The sequence below is a fragment of the Oncorhynchus keta genome, chromosome 28 (assembly GCF_023373465.1).
Source record: "Oncorhynchus keta strain PuntledgeMale-10-30-2019 chromosome 28, Oket_V2, whole genome shotgun sequence".
Taxonomy (NCBI): Eukaryota; Metazoa; Chordata; class Actinopteri; order Salmoniformes; family Salmonidae; genus Oncorhynchus; species Oncorhynchus keta.
In genome coordinates this window covers 28,958,359-28,973,451 of record NC_068448.1, presented here as the reverse complement: position 1 = coordinate 28,973,451, position 15,093 = coordinate 28,958,359, and the positions used below count along the sequence as shown (strand labels likewise).

Here is a 15,093-nt window from a genome sequence, read left to right as displayed (position 1 = left end):
GACAAATGTACGCATGCAAGCTCACACACACACGTATGCACGCACACACACAAACCATCTTCACTTCTTGGGCTGGGTAAGACTTAAAGTCCTACTCTAGTCTCCTTTTCAGCTCATTTATCACCTGATTTAAAAAGAAAGAAGGTACAGTTGAGGTTTTAAAATCACATTTGATACCCCACCTTTTTAGCCTGTCCTTTAATCAATTTATTTACTGTTATTTAGCTCTGTCTTTTAATCAATGTCTTTGTATTGTTGTTGTTTGTTTTATGTTCCCATATTTATGCATTTTATTTCTTCCTGCTTGTATTATCTCTCTCTCTTTTACTGTGAAGAGTGTTGTGAATTTGTGAATTTAAATTCACTTTAAATAAGCAGGCTGTATCACAACCGGCCATGATTGGGGAGTCCCATAGGGCGGCGCACAATTGGCCCAGCGTCGTCCGGGTTAGGGTTTGGCCGGGGTAGGCCATCGTTGTAAATAAGAATTTGTTCTTAACTGATTTGCCAAGTTAAATTAAGGTGAAATAAATATTGATTTGATTCATGGTGCATGGATAGAAGAGTTGGCGAGAGTTGTTGGGTTTAATGGGATGGTTGTTTTTGGAAAGTTCGATTCCCCCCCCCACACGTTCCACAGGTCCCATTTAATTTGCTTACTAAAACTGCATCAGACTACACTGAACAAAAATACAAAACGCAACATGCAACAATTTTACCGAGTTACAGTTCATATAAGGAAATAAATCCGTGAAATAAATTCATTAGGCACTAATCTATGGATTTCACATGACTGGTCAGGGGCGCATCCATAGACCCACCCATTGGGGAGCCAGGCCCATCCAATCAGAATGACTTCTTCTCAACATTAAAAAAAGACTAATTAGAAATACTCCTCAGGTTCATTAGCTGTCCGGATGGTTGGTCTCAGGCGATCCCGCAGGTGGAGGTCCTGGGCTGGTGTGGTTACATGTAGACGTTGTTGGCGGCTTTTGCTAGAGAAATTAACCTTCAATTCTCTGGCAACAGCTCTGGTGGACATTCCTGCAGTCAGCATGCCAATTGCACGCTCCTTCAAAACTTTAGATATCTGTGGCATTGTGTTGTGTGACAAAACTGCACATTTTAGAGTGGCCTATTATAGTCCCCAGCACAAGATGCACCTGTGTAATGATCATGCTGTTTAATCAGTTTCTTGATATGTCACAGCTGTCAGATTGATGTATTATTTTAGCTAGCAAATAAGAAATGCTCACTAAAAGGGATGTAAACAAATTTGTGCACATTTCTGGGATCTTTTATTTCAGCTCGTGTAAAGTGTTGGTCTCATGTTTCATGTTGCGTTTATATTTTTGTTCAGTATAGGTGTAATCTGCTTTAGGAACATGTACCCCAATTATTTCACCTTCTTTATTACTTTACCAAACATACAGTTGAAGTATCCCACAAGACATACTTCCGGCGCCGACAGAGATGGCCGCTTCGCGTTCCTAGGAAACTATGCAGTTTGTTTTTTTTACGTGTTATTTCTTACATTAGTACCCCAGGTCATCTTAGGTTTCATTACATACAGTCGAGAAGAACTACTGAATATAAGAGCAGCGTCAACTCACCATCAGTACGACCAAGAATATGACTTTCGCGAAGCAGATCCTGTGTTCTGTCTTTCACCCAGGACAACGGAATGGATCCCAGCCGGTCGATCCAAAAAAACGACTTTGTAAAAGAGGGAAACGTAGCGGTCTTCTGGTCAGACTCCGGAGACGGGCTCATCGTGCACCACTCCCCAGTATACTTCTCGCCAATGTCCAGTCTCTTGACAACAAGGTTGATGGAATCCGAGCAAGGGTAGCATTCCAGAGGGACATCAGAGACTGTAACGTTCTTTGCTTCACGGAAACATGGCTCACTGGAGAGACGCTATCGGAGTCTGTGCAGCCAGCTGGTTTCTCCACGCATCGCGCCGACAGAAACAAACATCTTTCTGGTAAGAAGAGGGGCGGGGGCGTATGCCTTATGGCTAACGAGACGTGGTGTGGTCACAAAAGCATACAGGAACTCAAGTCCTTCTGTTCACCTGATTTAGAATTCCTCACAATCAAATTATCTACCAAGGAAATTCTCTACGAATTTTAATCACAGCCGTATATATTCCCCCCCAAGCAGACACATCGATGGCTCTGAACTAATTTTATTTGACTCTTTGCAAACTGGAATCCATACATCCTGAGGCTGCATTCATTGTAGCTGGGGATTTTAACAAGGCTAATGAAAACAAGACTCCCTAAATTGTATCAGCATATCGATTGCGCAACCAGGGCTGGCAAAACCTTGGATCACTGCTATTCTAACTTCCGCGACGCATATAAGGCCCTGCCCCGCCCTCCTTTCGGAAAAGCTGACCACGACTCCATTTTGTTGATCCTTGCCTACAGACAAAAACTAAAACAAGAAGCTCCCACGCTGAGGTCTGTTCAACGCTGGTCCGACCAATCTGATTCCACGCTCCAAGACTGCTTCCATCACGTGGACTGGGATATGTTTCGTATTGCGTCAGACAACAACACTGACAAATACGCTGATTCGGTGTGCGAGTTCATTAGAACGTGCGTTGAAGATGTCGTTCCCATAGCAACGATTAAAACATTCCCAAACCTGAAACCGTGGATTGATGGCAGCATTTGCGTGAAACTGAAAGTGCAAACCACTGCTTTTAATCAGGGCAAGGTGACCGGAAATATGACCGAATACAAACAGTGTAGCTATTCCCTCCGCAAGGAAATCAAACAAGCTAAGCGTCAGTATAGAGACAAAGTAGAATCTCAATTCAACGGCTCAGACACAAGAGGTATGTGGCAGGGTCTACAGTCAATCACGGATTACAAAATGAAAACCAGCCCCGTCACGGACCAGGATGTCTTGCTCCCAGGCAGACTAAATAACTTTTTTGCCCGCTTTGAGGACAATACAGTGCCACTGACACGGCCTGCAACCAAAACATGACACGGCCATTTAGCAACCAAAACATTACAGTCATGTGTGCATACATTCTCCTTCACTGCAGCCGAGGTGAGTAAAACATTTAAACGTGTTAACCCTCGCAAGGCTGCAGGCCACTACCCTGGCGTTACAAGCGCCATGCTCTACCAACTGAGCTACAGAAGGACAGACGGCATCCCCAGCCGCGCCCTCAGAGCATGCGCAGACCAGCTGGCTGGTGTGTTTACAGACTATTCAATCAATCCCTATCCCAGTCTGCTGTTCCCACAAGCTTCAAGAGGGCCACCATTGTTCCTGTTCCAAAGAAAGCTAAGGTAACTGAGCTAAACGACTACCGCCCCGTAGCACTCACTTCAGTCATCATGAAGTGCTTTGAGAGACTAGTCAAGGACCATATCACCTCCACCCTACCTGACACCCTAGACCCACTCCAATTTGCTTACCGCCCAAGTAGGTCCACAGACGATGCAATCTCAACCACACTGCCCTAACCCATCTGGACAAGAGGAATACCTATGTGAGAATGCTGTTCATCGACTACAGCTCGGCATTTAACACCATAGTCAAATCAAATCAAATTTATTTATATAGCCCTTCGTACATCAGCTGATATCTCAAAGTGCTGTACAGAAACCCAGCCTAAAACCCCAAACAGCAAGCAATGCAGGTGTAGAAGCACCTTGATGACAAGTACCCTCCAAGCTTGTCATCAAGCTCGAGACCCTGGGTCTCAACCCCGCCCTGTGCAACTGGGTACTGGACTTCCTGACAGGCCGCCCCCAGGTGGTGAGGGTAGGCAACAACATCTCTACCCCGCTGATCCTCAACACTGGGGCCCCACAAGGGTGCGTTCTGAGCCCTCTCCTGTACTCCCTGTTCACCCACGACTGCATGGCCACGCACGCCTCCAACTCAATCATCAAGTTTGCGGACGACACAACAGTGGTAGGCTTGATTACCAACAACGACGAGACGGCCTACAGGGAGGAGGTGAGGGCCCTCGGAGTGTGGTGTCAGGAAAATAACCTCACACTCAACGTCAACAAAACAAAGGAGATGATTGTGGACTTCAGGAAACAGCAGAGGGAACACCCCCCTATCCACATCGATGGAACAGCAGTGGAGAGGGTAGCAAGTTTTAAAGTTCCTCGGCATACACATCACAGACAAACTGAATTGGTCCACCCACACAGACAGCATTGTGAAGAAGGTGCAGCAGCGCCTCTTCAACCTCAGGAAGCTGAAGAAATTTGGCTTGTCACCAAAAGCACTCACAAACTTCTACAGATGCACAATCGAGAGCATCCTGGCAGGCTGTATTACCGCCTGGTACGGCAACTGCTCAGCCCACAACCGTAAGGCTCTCCAGAGGGTAGTGAGGTCTGCACAACGCATCACTGGGGGCAAACTACCTGCCCTCCAGGACACCTACATCACCCGATGTTACAGGAAGGCCATAAAGATCATCAAGGACAACAACCACCCGAGCCACTGCCTGTTCACCCCGCTATCATCCAGAAGGCGAGGTCAGTACAGGTGCATCAAAGCTGGGACCGAGAGACTGAAAAACAGCTTCTATCTCACGGCCATCAGACTGTTAAACAGCCACCACTAACATTGAGTGGCTGCTGCCAACACACTGACTCAACTCCAGCCACTTTAATAATGGGAATTGATGGGAAATGTAAAATATATCACTAGCCACTTTAAACAATGCTACCTAATATAATGTTTACATACCCTACATTATTCATCTCATATGTATACGTATATACTGTACTCTATATCATCTACTGCATCTTTATGTAATACATGTATCACTAGCCACTTTAACTATGCCACTTTGTTTACATACTCATCCCATATGTATATACTGTACTCGATACCATCTACTGCATCTTGCCTATGCCGCTCTGTACCATCACTCATTCATATATCTTTATGTACATATTCTTTATCCCCTTATACACACAAGTGTAAGACAGTAGTTTTGGAATTGTTAGTTAGATTACTTGTTGGTTATTACTGCATTGTTGGAAGGAGAAGCACAAGCATTTCGCTACACTCGCATTAACATCTGCTAACCATGTGTATGTGACAAATCAAATTTGATTTAGATTTTTTTTAAAGTTGGACGTTTACATACACTTACGTTGGAGTCATGAAAACTCATTTTTCAACCACTCCACAAATTTCTCGTTAACAAACTATAGGTTTGGCAAGTCGGTTAGGACACCAAGTACTTTTTTCAATAATTGTTTACAGACAGATTATTTAACTTATAAGTCACTATCACAATTGCAGTGGGTCAGAAGTTCACCTACACTAAGTTGACTGTGCCTTTAAACAGCTTGGAAAAATCCAGAAAACGATGTCATGGCTTTAGAAGCTTCTGATAGGCTAATTGACATAATTTGAGTCAATTGGCAGTATACCTGTGGATGTATTTCGAAGCCTACCTTCAAACTCAGTGCCTCTTTGATTGACATCATGGGAAAATCAAAAGAAATCAGCCAAGACCTCAGAAAAAGATTTGTAGACTACAAGTCTGGTTCATCCTTTGGAGCAATTTCCAAACGCCTGAAGGTACCACGTTCATCTGTACAAACAATAGTAACGCAAGTATAAACCCCATGGGACTACGCAGCCGTCATACCGCTCAGGAAGGAGACGTGTTCTGTCTCCTAGAGATGAACGTACTTGTTGCGAAAGATGGAAATCAATCCCAGAACAACAGCAAAGGACCTTGTGAAGATGCTGGAGGAAACAGGTACAAAAGTATCTATATCCAGAGTAAAACAAGTCATATATCGACATAACCTGAAAGGCCGCTCAGCAAGGAAGAAACCACTGCTCCAAAACCGCCATAAAAAAGCCAGACTACGGTTTGCAACTGCATATGGGGACAAAGATCGTACTTTTTGGAGAAATATCCTCTGGTCTGATGAAACAAAAATAGAACTGTTTGGCTATAATGACCATCATTATGTTTGGAGGAAAAAGGGGGATGCTTGCAACCCGAAGAACACCATCCCAACCGGTAAGTATGGGGGTGGCAGCATCATGTTGTGGGGGTGCTTTGTTGCAGGAGGGACTGGTGCACTTAACAAAATAGAAAATTACGTGGATATATTGAAGCAACATCTCAAGACATCAGTCAGGAAGTTAAAGCTTGGTCGCAAATGGGTCTTCGAAATGGACAATGACCCCAAGCATACTTCCAAAGATGTGGCAAAATGGCTTAAGGACAACAAAGTCAAGATATTGAAGTGGCTATCACAAAGCCCTGACCTCAATCCCATAGAAAATTTGTGGGCGGAACTGAGAAAGCGTGTGTGAGCAAGGAGCCCTACAAACCTGACTCAGTTACACCAGCTCTGTCAGGAGGAATCGGCCAATATTCACCCAACTTACTGTGGGAAGCTTGTGGAAGGCTACCCAAAACGTTTGGCCAAAGTTAAACAATTTAAAGGCAATGCTACCAAATACTAAATGGGTGTATGTAAACTTCTGACCCACTGGGAATGTGATGAAATAAATAGAAAGTTTAAATAAATCACTCTACTATTATCCTGACATTTCACATTCTTAAAATAAAGAGTTACACAGTATTGTTGAAACTCACATTCATGAGCTACTTGCTATGGGTGTCACCTCTATTAGCTTCACGACTGACATTTGGACCAGCGATGTCAACCCCATGAGCATTAGGAGTCTGACAGCACAGTGGGTCGACAAAGATTTCGTACTGAGGAAAGCCATATTGCATGCTCAAAAATGTGCTAGTTCTCATACTGCTGCTGCCATTTCAATGGCATTTTTTAAACATGAACACTCCCAGCTCCATTTGAACAACTGACTCTAGAAATAAGCTCAACTGCGTCTGTAGCAGACGGGATACCCGGTCATGGCATTGAAAGGCCTGCTCATCAAAAATGCTTGGAAAAGTACTCTGCTAGTCTGTGAACAAGCGATTCGGTGGCATTCTCTCTGAGCCTCTTTACTGTGTCGCCACCAGGCTAGATGCTAGGTACAAGAACCGCTACTTCGATGCAGACAAGAAATAGGGTTTACATGAAATGTTACAGACACAGCTGGACAAGATGAAATCAGACACAGTGACAGTGCCCACCGTGGAAGAGAGGCCACGGACAGACAGCTGAAACTTCACTGCTTGACACGTATGATGAAATCCTGGTTGAGAATGAAACGACTGAACAAATGAACAATGAAACAGCACAGCAAGTAAGTGAAATAGGTTTTGATTATGTTTTACTGGTAATGGGGATGTACATAAATGCCAACAAAATAACCTTTTGGTCAGTGTGTGTTTCAACTATTTAACTGTACTAGAATACTTAAAGGCTGCAACATTTTTTTATATCCGTATTGTTTTTTTTGGCAAAGAAAATGTCATATCCGTGCATCCCTAATTCTGAGCATATGCAATTGTGCGACTTCCACATAAAATTACTTCTTCACTTATTTTAGGTTTAAGGAAGTGTGTATGTCACATTCCTTATCATAGAGCTATGAAAGTAATGTATCCACCTGCTCGAAACAAAATCAGCGATTGCTATGCCATGAAGAATTCGAGCTGGATAAATGTTTTTCTAAGGAACGCCCCTTTGAGGTAACATTGCATTGAAGCCATATAAATCAGTGTAATGATGCAGCCGACCACCAGAGGGAGGCAAATGCAACTTTATGCGACAGAGGACCCTTACATGGTCTTAGGAAGGTCTGGATGGCTGACTTATAAAACGGTGGAAAATCAATAAAATAATGTAAACATACATATATTTTTTAAAGTAATTCTATTGCCCGATTTCGGGGACTGTCAGCTTGAGAAGATGTATGTAGTATTTTACTAAACTCAGTATCCACATTTTTTCTTCGATGAATCCTTAACCTACCACAGCGGATCAAAGTGGTCCACTTTGACCAAGATGGACATTCTTCAAGTTGTGTGGTAACCTTGATGGGTGGATTTTGATACAATGCCTGCCATTTTGCCAACCCAAATGGTGTCTATATGTGGGGGTATGTGACACAGCCATGTTTCCACCTGGTACAACTGGAAAAGTAACAGCGATTCCCTGAAGTCCATCTCTATGACAATTCAACCAGTCTCCCAGCGTTGGTTACAAGAGCAGCAGCAACTAAATCAGGCTTCCCTGCCCCCCTTTTCTGTGTCTCTGTCTCTTTCACCAAGTATATCAATTGTATTACAAAATCTGAGGACACCCTCATCAACTGGACATGAGCTCAGATATTTAGTGTGTAGTTTAACTGTTTTTATGCAGTTGTTGATGTTTGTACACTACAATTCAACTCAGCATCTTGGTATTCTGTTTCTGCTAAATGTAATGTACCATTATGTTTATGCCTGTATTCATGTAATTTATATTGTAAAATAAAGAGATTTTCTGATAGAAAAACTGACTGTATGGGGATTTCATCATTGTTAGGTTGAAAGAAGAAGAAAAGGATCTACACATTGTAAAGAATCAAAAGCCACTTTTATACACACACACACACACTTTTGGTATTTTGCTGCGCTGTCACATTGTGTGATCATAATGGAGGACCGTTGGACCTGGATCCATTTACGAAGTGTCACAGAGTAGGAGTGCTGATCTACGATCAGATCATCATGAATCTGATTATTACAGACATCCTCGATCAGCGCTCCAACTTTGAGATGCTTGATAAATAAATGGCCCTGGTGTAATCTCACAGTCTTGATGGGGTTTTAGTAGGGTGTTACGATACATTGGAGCCAGGTTGTGCGACTACTCTTCCTGACTTTAGCAGTTACAACTGGCTAATAACAATGTATATCTCCTCTTAGATTTTGACTGTCCTCTGCCAACCTTCTCTACTCTTATCTGGCCATGGGTACACAAGTATGTACTAGCCCTGTCATGTAGGCTACATGGTTTATTAAGCACTCTCAGCACTGGAGATTACAACCCTCAAAAAAAAAACATAAATAAAGGTTGTGCTCAGATTCCTGGCCGTCCAGATGTCGCGGAAGGACCGACGGCACTCAAATGTAATCCCCAAACTAAAAACCAGGCAACCGATAAATATTTCATGTGCCCTACTTTTGGTTAATTTACGTAAATCTATGGGGAAAGCTCGCCCCGGTCTGACCAAGAGGGATTTATTTATTTATTTTAGAGCAAAACATTTAACAGATTAGCTGTTTGATTATGAGGTTAGGATTAACTTTAACAAGAGATGAGTAAAATAATCTACAGCAAGTATTGTGGGAGAAAATGGGGGATCTGGAATTGTCCAATCCAAGATGGGTGTATCATAGAAATAAATATACAAGAGTTTTAGCGTTTCTGGTATTCTAAATCTATGGATTACTATTCATTCCAAAGCAGTGTCGAGGCCATTTCGGGTTGCCACAAAACCGCATTCACCACATACAGGGAAAAGGGAGGTTTGGGGTAATTAAAGAAATACAAAAATAAATCTATATTTATTTGAATTCAAGCTGTGTATACCTGTGTGGACTGAGACAGACTGTTGGCACAGCACACCCAATTTTGCAGTTTTGATTAAATAGAAGGCTTGTGTAGTGCTTATGATGCATATTGGTAGCTAGCCCAAAGAGGCTAATTATGCTAAAGCTAATGCCTAACAAAGTTGATTTACTGTTTAACGGATGCCCCGCCTCACATTAAATCATTTTTTTGTTTGACATGTTTTTAATGATTTATTTGATTCATGTGAATCGATTATTTTAATCTATTTTTGACAAAAGTCAACTCACTTCTCCATTGCAGTAGTTAGTAGGATACTGTTAAATCGCAGTGAATTGAATCATGTGAATCAAACGTTTCATTTGCGAATCACAAAAAGTAATTTTAGGAAAAATGATTTGCTGTATGTAGCCTTCCTTTTTGGTTATGTGACTGCAAAACTTGTTTTGTAGATACCTCAAGTTAACATTGCATTACAATAGATGTTTGTCAGCCTGCAAAGTAAACACTTCTAGGGTAAGATAAATATTTATTTTTATTTTTATTTTACCTTTATTTAACCAGGCAAGTCAGTTAAGAACATATTCTTATTTTCAATGACGGCCTGGGAACAGTGGGTTAACTGCCTGTTCAGGGGCAGAACGACAGATTTGTACCTTGTCAGCTCGGGGGTTTGAACTCGCAACCTTCCGGTTTACTAGTCCAACGCTCTAACCACTAGGCTACGATGACTAAACAAGAAAATGTGCGCTTGCTTCAGCTGTCTAAAAATATTTGTATGGTAGTGGGTGTGTTAAATGTCAAATTAAAGCTGAATAGTTACTGAAGCAGTTCATTATAGTAAGTATAGGTCTGATTACTTTAGTAGACTGCTATATATTTCAGTAAACACATAAATTATAAAAAATAGTAGAACCATGCCTCAGAAATTAACTGTGCCTAAAACTCAGCCGGGACAGGCTTTCAATGGTGGTATCCTACTCCTGACACTGACACCAAATTAGTTAAGGGGGTACATCCTGACCAGGGCTCTGTGGTCCCTGTGACTGTCATTCCAGAACCATTATACCAAAAGGCTAACATGTTGTACTAAGGTTGTTCAGTATTTTTTTTTTTTACCAGTGGTTCAAATTTTTACTTAATCTTTTCATGTATACCGTTATTCACACGCTCACCTCACTTGCACAGACAGGCTAATGAGTGAGGTTAGCATTAGTGGTTTTACCTGAAGCCTGGTGAGCGTTGACCAGGTTGTGTCCGGACAGGTCCACAGATGCGTGGTGCACTGGGTTGATGAAATTGGGCTGCACCATGGCATTATTAGCATGGTCCATGGGGTTGGCTGTGTGGATCACACTAACCTGGGGGTAGGCACATGCATGCACAAATTTTTTTTTTTTTTAAATCGAGAGAAACAAAGAAAAAGTCCAGAGTTACAGACAGACCACAGAATCAAAGTGTTAAGTATTACTGAAGCTTTTCCATTGTTAGTTGTTCACTTCACCAATTGTTGTTCATAATTGTTTATGACATAAAAGGGTTAATATCCCTAACACAGTGACTAGGGATTCTTTTACATCAGTCTCTATACTGAAGAAGTGACAGCAGTTGCCGTATGGGTGAGGTAAAAACAGTAAACGCTCAGTCATACCTCGACCTTGAAGTCGTTGCTGATGTAGCGGCCGTTGAGTTCGGAGCAGAACAACTTGAACTTCCTGTCAAAGAGAGCCTCTGTGTGCCAGTTCTTGTAGCGAATCAGGTGCAGGACCTGCTCATAGTTGGCCATGGTGTTGACGCCTGGGACATGGAGAGGAGGCTTGTCAAGTAAAGATTTAGTTTGGGAAAGTGTAGCTAAAGGCAGGTCCGGCACTCATTGTTAGCACATAGCAGACAGGAGGGTTGATGAAGGATATGTTTTTTATGCATTATGGGGGGAAAAGTCTAGCCTACCATAGCCAAACAGCCTAGTCTAGCTTAGCCATCCTAGACAAACCTGTCAGGACGAGACCCAGGTTGGAGGAGGTCATCTCCAGGCCGCGCTGCTGGACCTGGGCCTGGTCCACCTCCAAGGTCTCATGCTCTCCGTCTAGCTCATCGCCCAGCGCAGTCACCTCACATGTGTCCAGGTTGTGCATGATCTCCTCCGACACTACCGTCTCTTGAACTGAGAAAAGAGGGGGGAAGAAGATTGATTTTTTTGTTAAATCTGTACGTTTGCTGTGGGAATTTATGTACAGTGGGGCAAAAAAAGTATTTAGTCAGCCACCAATTGTGCTAGTTCTCCCACTTAAAAAGATGAGAGAGGCGTGTATTTTTCATCATAGGTACACTATGACAGGCAAAATGAGAAGAAAAAAAATCCCGAAAATCACATTGTAGGATTAATGAATTTATTTGCAAATTATGGTGGAAAATAAGTATTTGGACAATAACACAAGTTTCTCTTTACTTTGTTATATACCCTTTGTTGGCAATGACAGAGATCAAACGTTTTCTGTAAGTCTTCGCAAGGTTTTCACACACTGTTGCTGGTATTTTGGCACATTCCTGCTAATGCAGATCTCCTCTAGAGCAGTGATAGTTTGGGGCTGTTGCTGGGCAACACGGACTTTCAACTCCCTCCAAAGATTTTCTATGGGGTTGAGATCTGGAGACTGGATGGGCCCCTCCAGGACCTTGAAATGCTTCTTACGAAGCCACTCCTTCGTTGCCTGGGCGGTGTGTTTGGGATCATTGTCATGCTGAAAAACCCAGCCACGTTTCATCTTCAATGCCCTTGCTGATGGAAGGAGGTTTTCACTCAAAATCTCACGATACATGGCCCCATTCATTCTTTCCTTTACACGGATCAGTCATCCTGGTCCCTTTGCAGAAAAACAGCCCAAAGCATGATGTTTCCACCCCCATGCTTCACAGTAGGTATGGTGTTCTTTGGATGCAACTCAGCATTCTTTGTCCTCCAAACACGACGAGTTGAGTTTTTACCAAAAAGTTATATTTCTTCTGGATCATCCAAATGCTCTCTAGCAAACTTCAGACGGGCCTGGACATGTATTGGCTTAAGCAGGGGGACACGTCTGGCACTGCAGGATTTGAGTCCCTGGCGGCGTAGTGTGTTACTGATGGTAGGCTTTAATACTTTGGTCCCTGCTCTCTGCAGGTCATTCACTAGGTCCCCCCGTGTGGTTCTGGGATTTTTTTTCACCGTTCTTGTTATCATTTTGACCCCACGGGGTAAGATCTTGCGTGGGGCCCCAGATCGAGGGAGATTATCAGTATGTCTTCCATTTCCTAATAATTGCTCCCACAGTTGATTTCTTCAAACCAAGCTGCTTACCTATTGCAGATTCAGTCTTCCCAGCGTGGTGCAGGTCTACAATTTTGTTTCTGGTGTCCTTTGACAGCTCTTTGGTCTTGGCCATAGTGGAGTTTGGAGTGTGACTGTTTGAGGTTGTGGACAGGTGTCTTTTATACTGATAAGTTCAAACAGGTGCCATTAATACAGGTAACGAGTAGAGGATAGAGAAGCCTCTTAAAGAAGAAGTTACAGGTCTTTGAGAGCCAGAAATCTTGCTTGTTTGTAGGTGACCAAATACTTATTTTCCACCATAATTTGCAAATAAATTCATTAAAAATCCTAGAATGTGATTTTCTGGATTTTTTTTCTCATTTTGTCCGTCATAGTTGAAGTGTACCTATGATGAAAAGTACAGGCCTCTCATCTTTTTTATGTGGGAGAACTTGCACAATTGGTGGCTGACTAAATACTTTTTTGCCCCACTGTATGTGGTAACATTTTCCATGCCAATAAAGCCCTTTGAATTTTGAGAGAATATTGTCGCTGTTAAAATGTGATCTTCTTAACAGAGCTATTGGGGCTTGTCCCCCAGAATTAGATTAAACCTTGTCCTAGACTAAAACAAACTTTCAATGGACATTCTCCACTGACGATGATGGTTACGCTTTATTTTACAGGTGGTATTTACTAAGAAACTATGTGGTAACAATGGATAATAGTCATTTCAAAGAAACCACCTGCTTAATATCAGGAAAATAAAAAGGTAACTATGGAGCTTTTCAGTCCAGGACAAGGCTTAATCTGTGTCTGGGAAACCAGCCCATGATGTCCTGTACATTGTTTATCAACCAGAGGTAATGAGAACAGCAGAGCTGGTAGGTAACAGCGGTAGTAGACCTCTAAGCCCTGTTTTCCCATATGGCTTGTTTTACACAAGGGCACTTTGTCTCTCTCAATCTCTAGATCACTCGACCCTCCCTTTATTTCATTCTCTTTCTCCCCTTTCCACATCTCTCGCTCTCCCTCTTCTGTTTTTTCTCTCTTCTCCCTAGCACTCCCTGCCTTGTTCTTTATCTGACCAAATAGATGAACAGATGTCGTGGCTGGTCAAATAACCCCTCCCTAAAAGCTTGTGTAGTAAACAACCCCTCCCTCCTCCTCCCCCCTTCCACAGCTCCCTCCTCCTCCCTCCCACAGCTTGCCACTGGTGGCCTAATCCTCTGTGCGTTATCTACTTGTTTCCACTGGGATATATACCAGGGTCTGGCCAATATCAACCCAATTCAATTCAGCCAGTACAATTAATCCCCGTGCATTGGGGTCTCCTCCAGATTTGCCCTTAGGGACACAAGGGCATCTAAAATGAGCATCCATGTCTGCCTGAACCAATATTTCCTATTGAAAGCAATTGGGATCTGCCCAGTCTCTGCAATTGTAGGGAAGAAGAACCACTGAGTTTAAATGAAATGCCCTGAACCATGATCTTGGCTGTGGTATTGTCTGTGAATGACTGGTGTGTTGTTCGGGGAAGTTTTCCCATATGGCTTGTTTTTCCACAACGGCACTTTGTCTCTGTCAATCTCTAGATCGCTCCCCCTCCCTTTCTTTCATTCTCCTTCTCCTCTTTCCACATCTCTCTCGGCCTCCCTCCTTTTTATTTAATCCATTTTAGAATACGGCTGTAATGTAAAAAATTGTGAAAAATGTCAAGATTTGAATACTTTCCGAAGGCACTGTATCTACAGCCAACCTCTGATCTGTAGACCGCCAACAGGTCCCTGAGATGGTTGGCTGACTGACAGTTTGTCAGTTCTCAAGAGTTGGTTTGAATTTAAGGGGATACTTCAAAGAAGAGGGACCATAGCTTGCTGGTTGAGAAACCTTAAAGGTTTAGAAACATTTCTTAACTGTAAGGTGGTACACGATCTACAGTAAGGGGGTACAATCTACAGAGTGCTTTTTTTTGGTTTGTTTTGGCTCCCCCAAGTTATTACATTTTTTCACATTTTAGTTTTGGGCATACATTTTTTTTTAGCAAAAAATGTCCTTAATTGAGGAAATCTGTTCCTAACTAAGTATTCACACAAATAAAATAAAAAGACGTGATCGTGTCTCAATGTATTCGAGGTATGAAATGATTGTATTAAAAAAAAAAAACTATTTTTGGGCTTACAGTAGTTGTGGTCCATTTACAGTGTACAAATTATAATTATTTTACGTCCCCCCATTCACGACCGACCATTCACTCCGACAAAAATAAGCCCACGGCTGAATCTAGTTGCCTACCCCAGATCT

At 42.5% G+C, this 15,093-nt stretch overlaps 1 protein-coding gene across 4 annotated transcripts in view; it reads right to left on the bottom strand.

Annotated features, from left to right (window-relative positions):
- The window catches only part of clstn1 (calsyntenin 1), a 68,688-nt gene that overhangs the window by 7,231 nt on the left and 46,364 nt on the right, over positions 1 to 15,093 (bottom strand). For all 4 annotated transcript variants that reach the window (XM_035740628.2, XM_035740630.1, XM_035740629.2 and 1 more), the window contains 3 exons: positions 11,494 to 11,664; positions 11,152 to 11,297; positions 10,726 to 10,861 (listed from right to left, as the gene is read on the bottom strand). In XM_035740628.2, the coding sequence (XP_035596521.1) occupies positions 10,726 to 10,861; positions 11,152 to 11,297; positions 11,494 to 11,664 (453 nt within the window). The remainder of the gene's footprint in view (positions 1 to 10,725; positions 10,862 to 11,151; positions 11,298 to 11,493; positions 11,665 to 15,093) is intronic.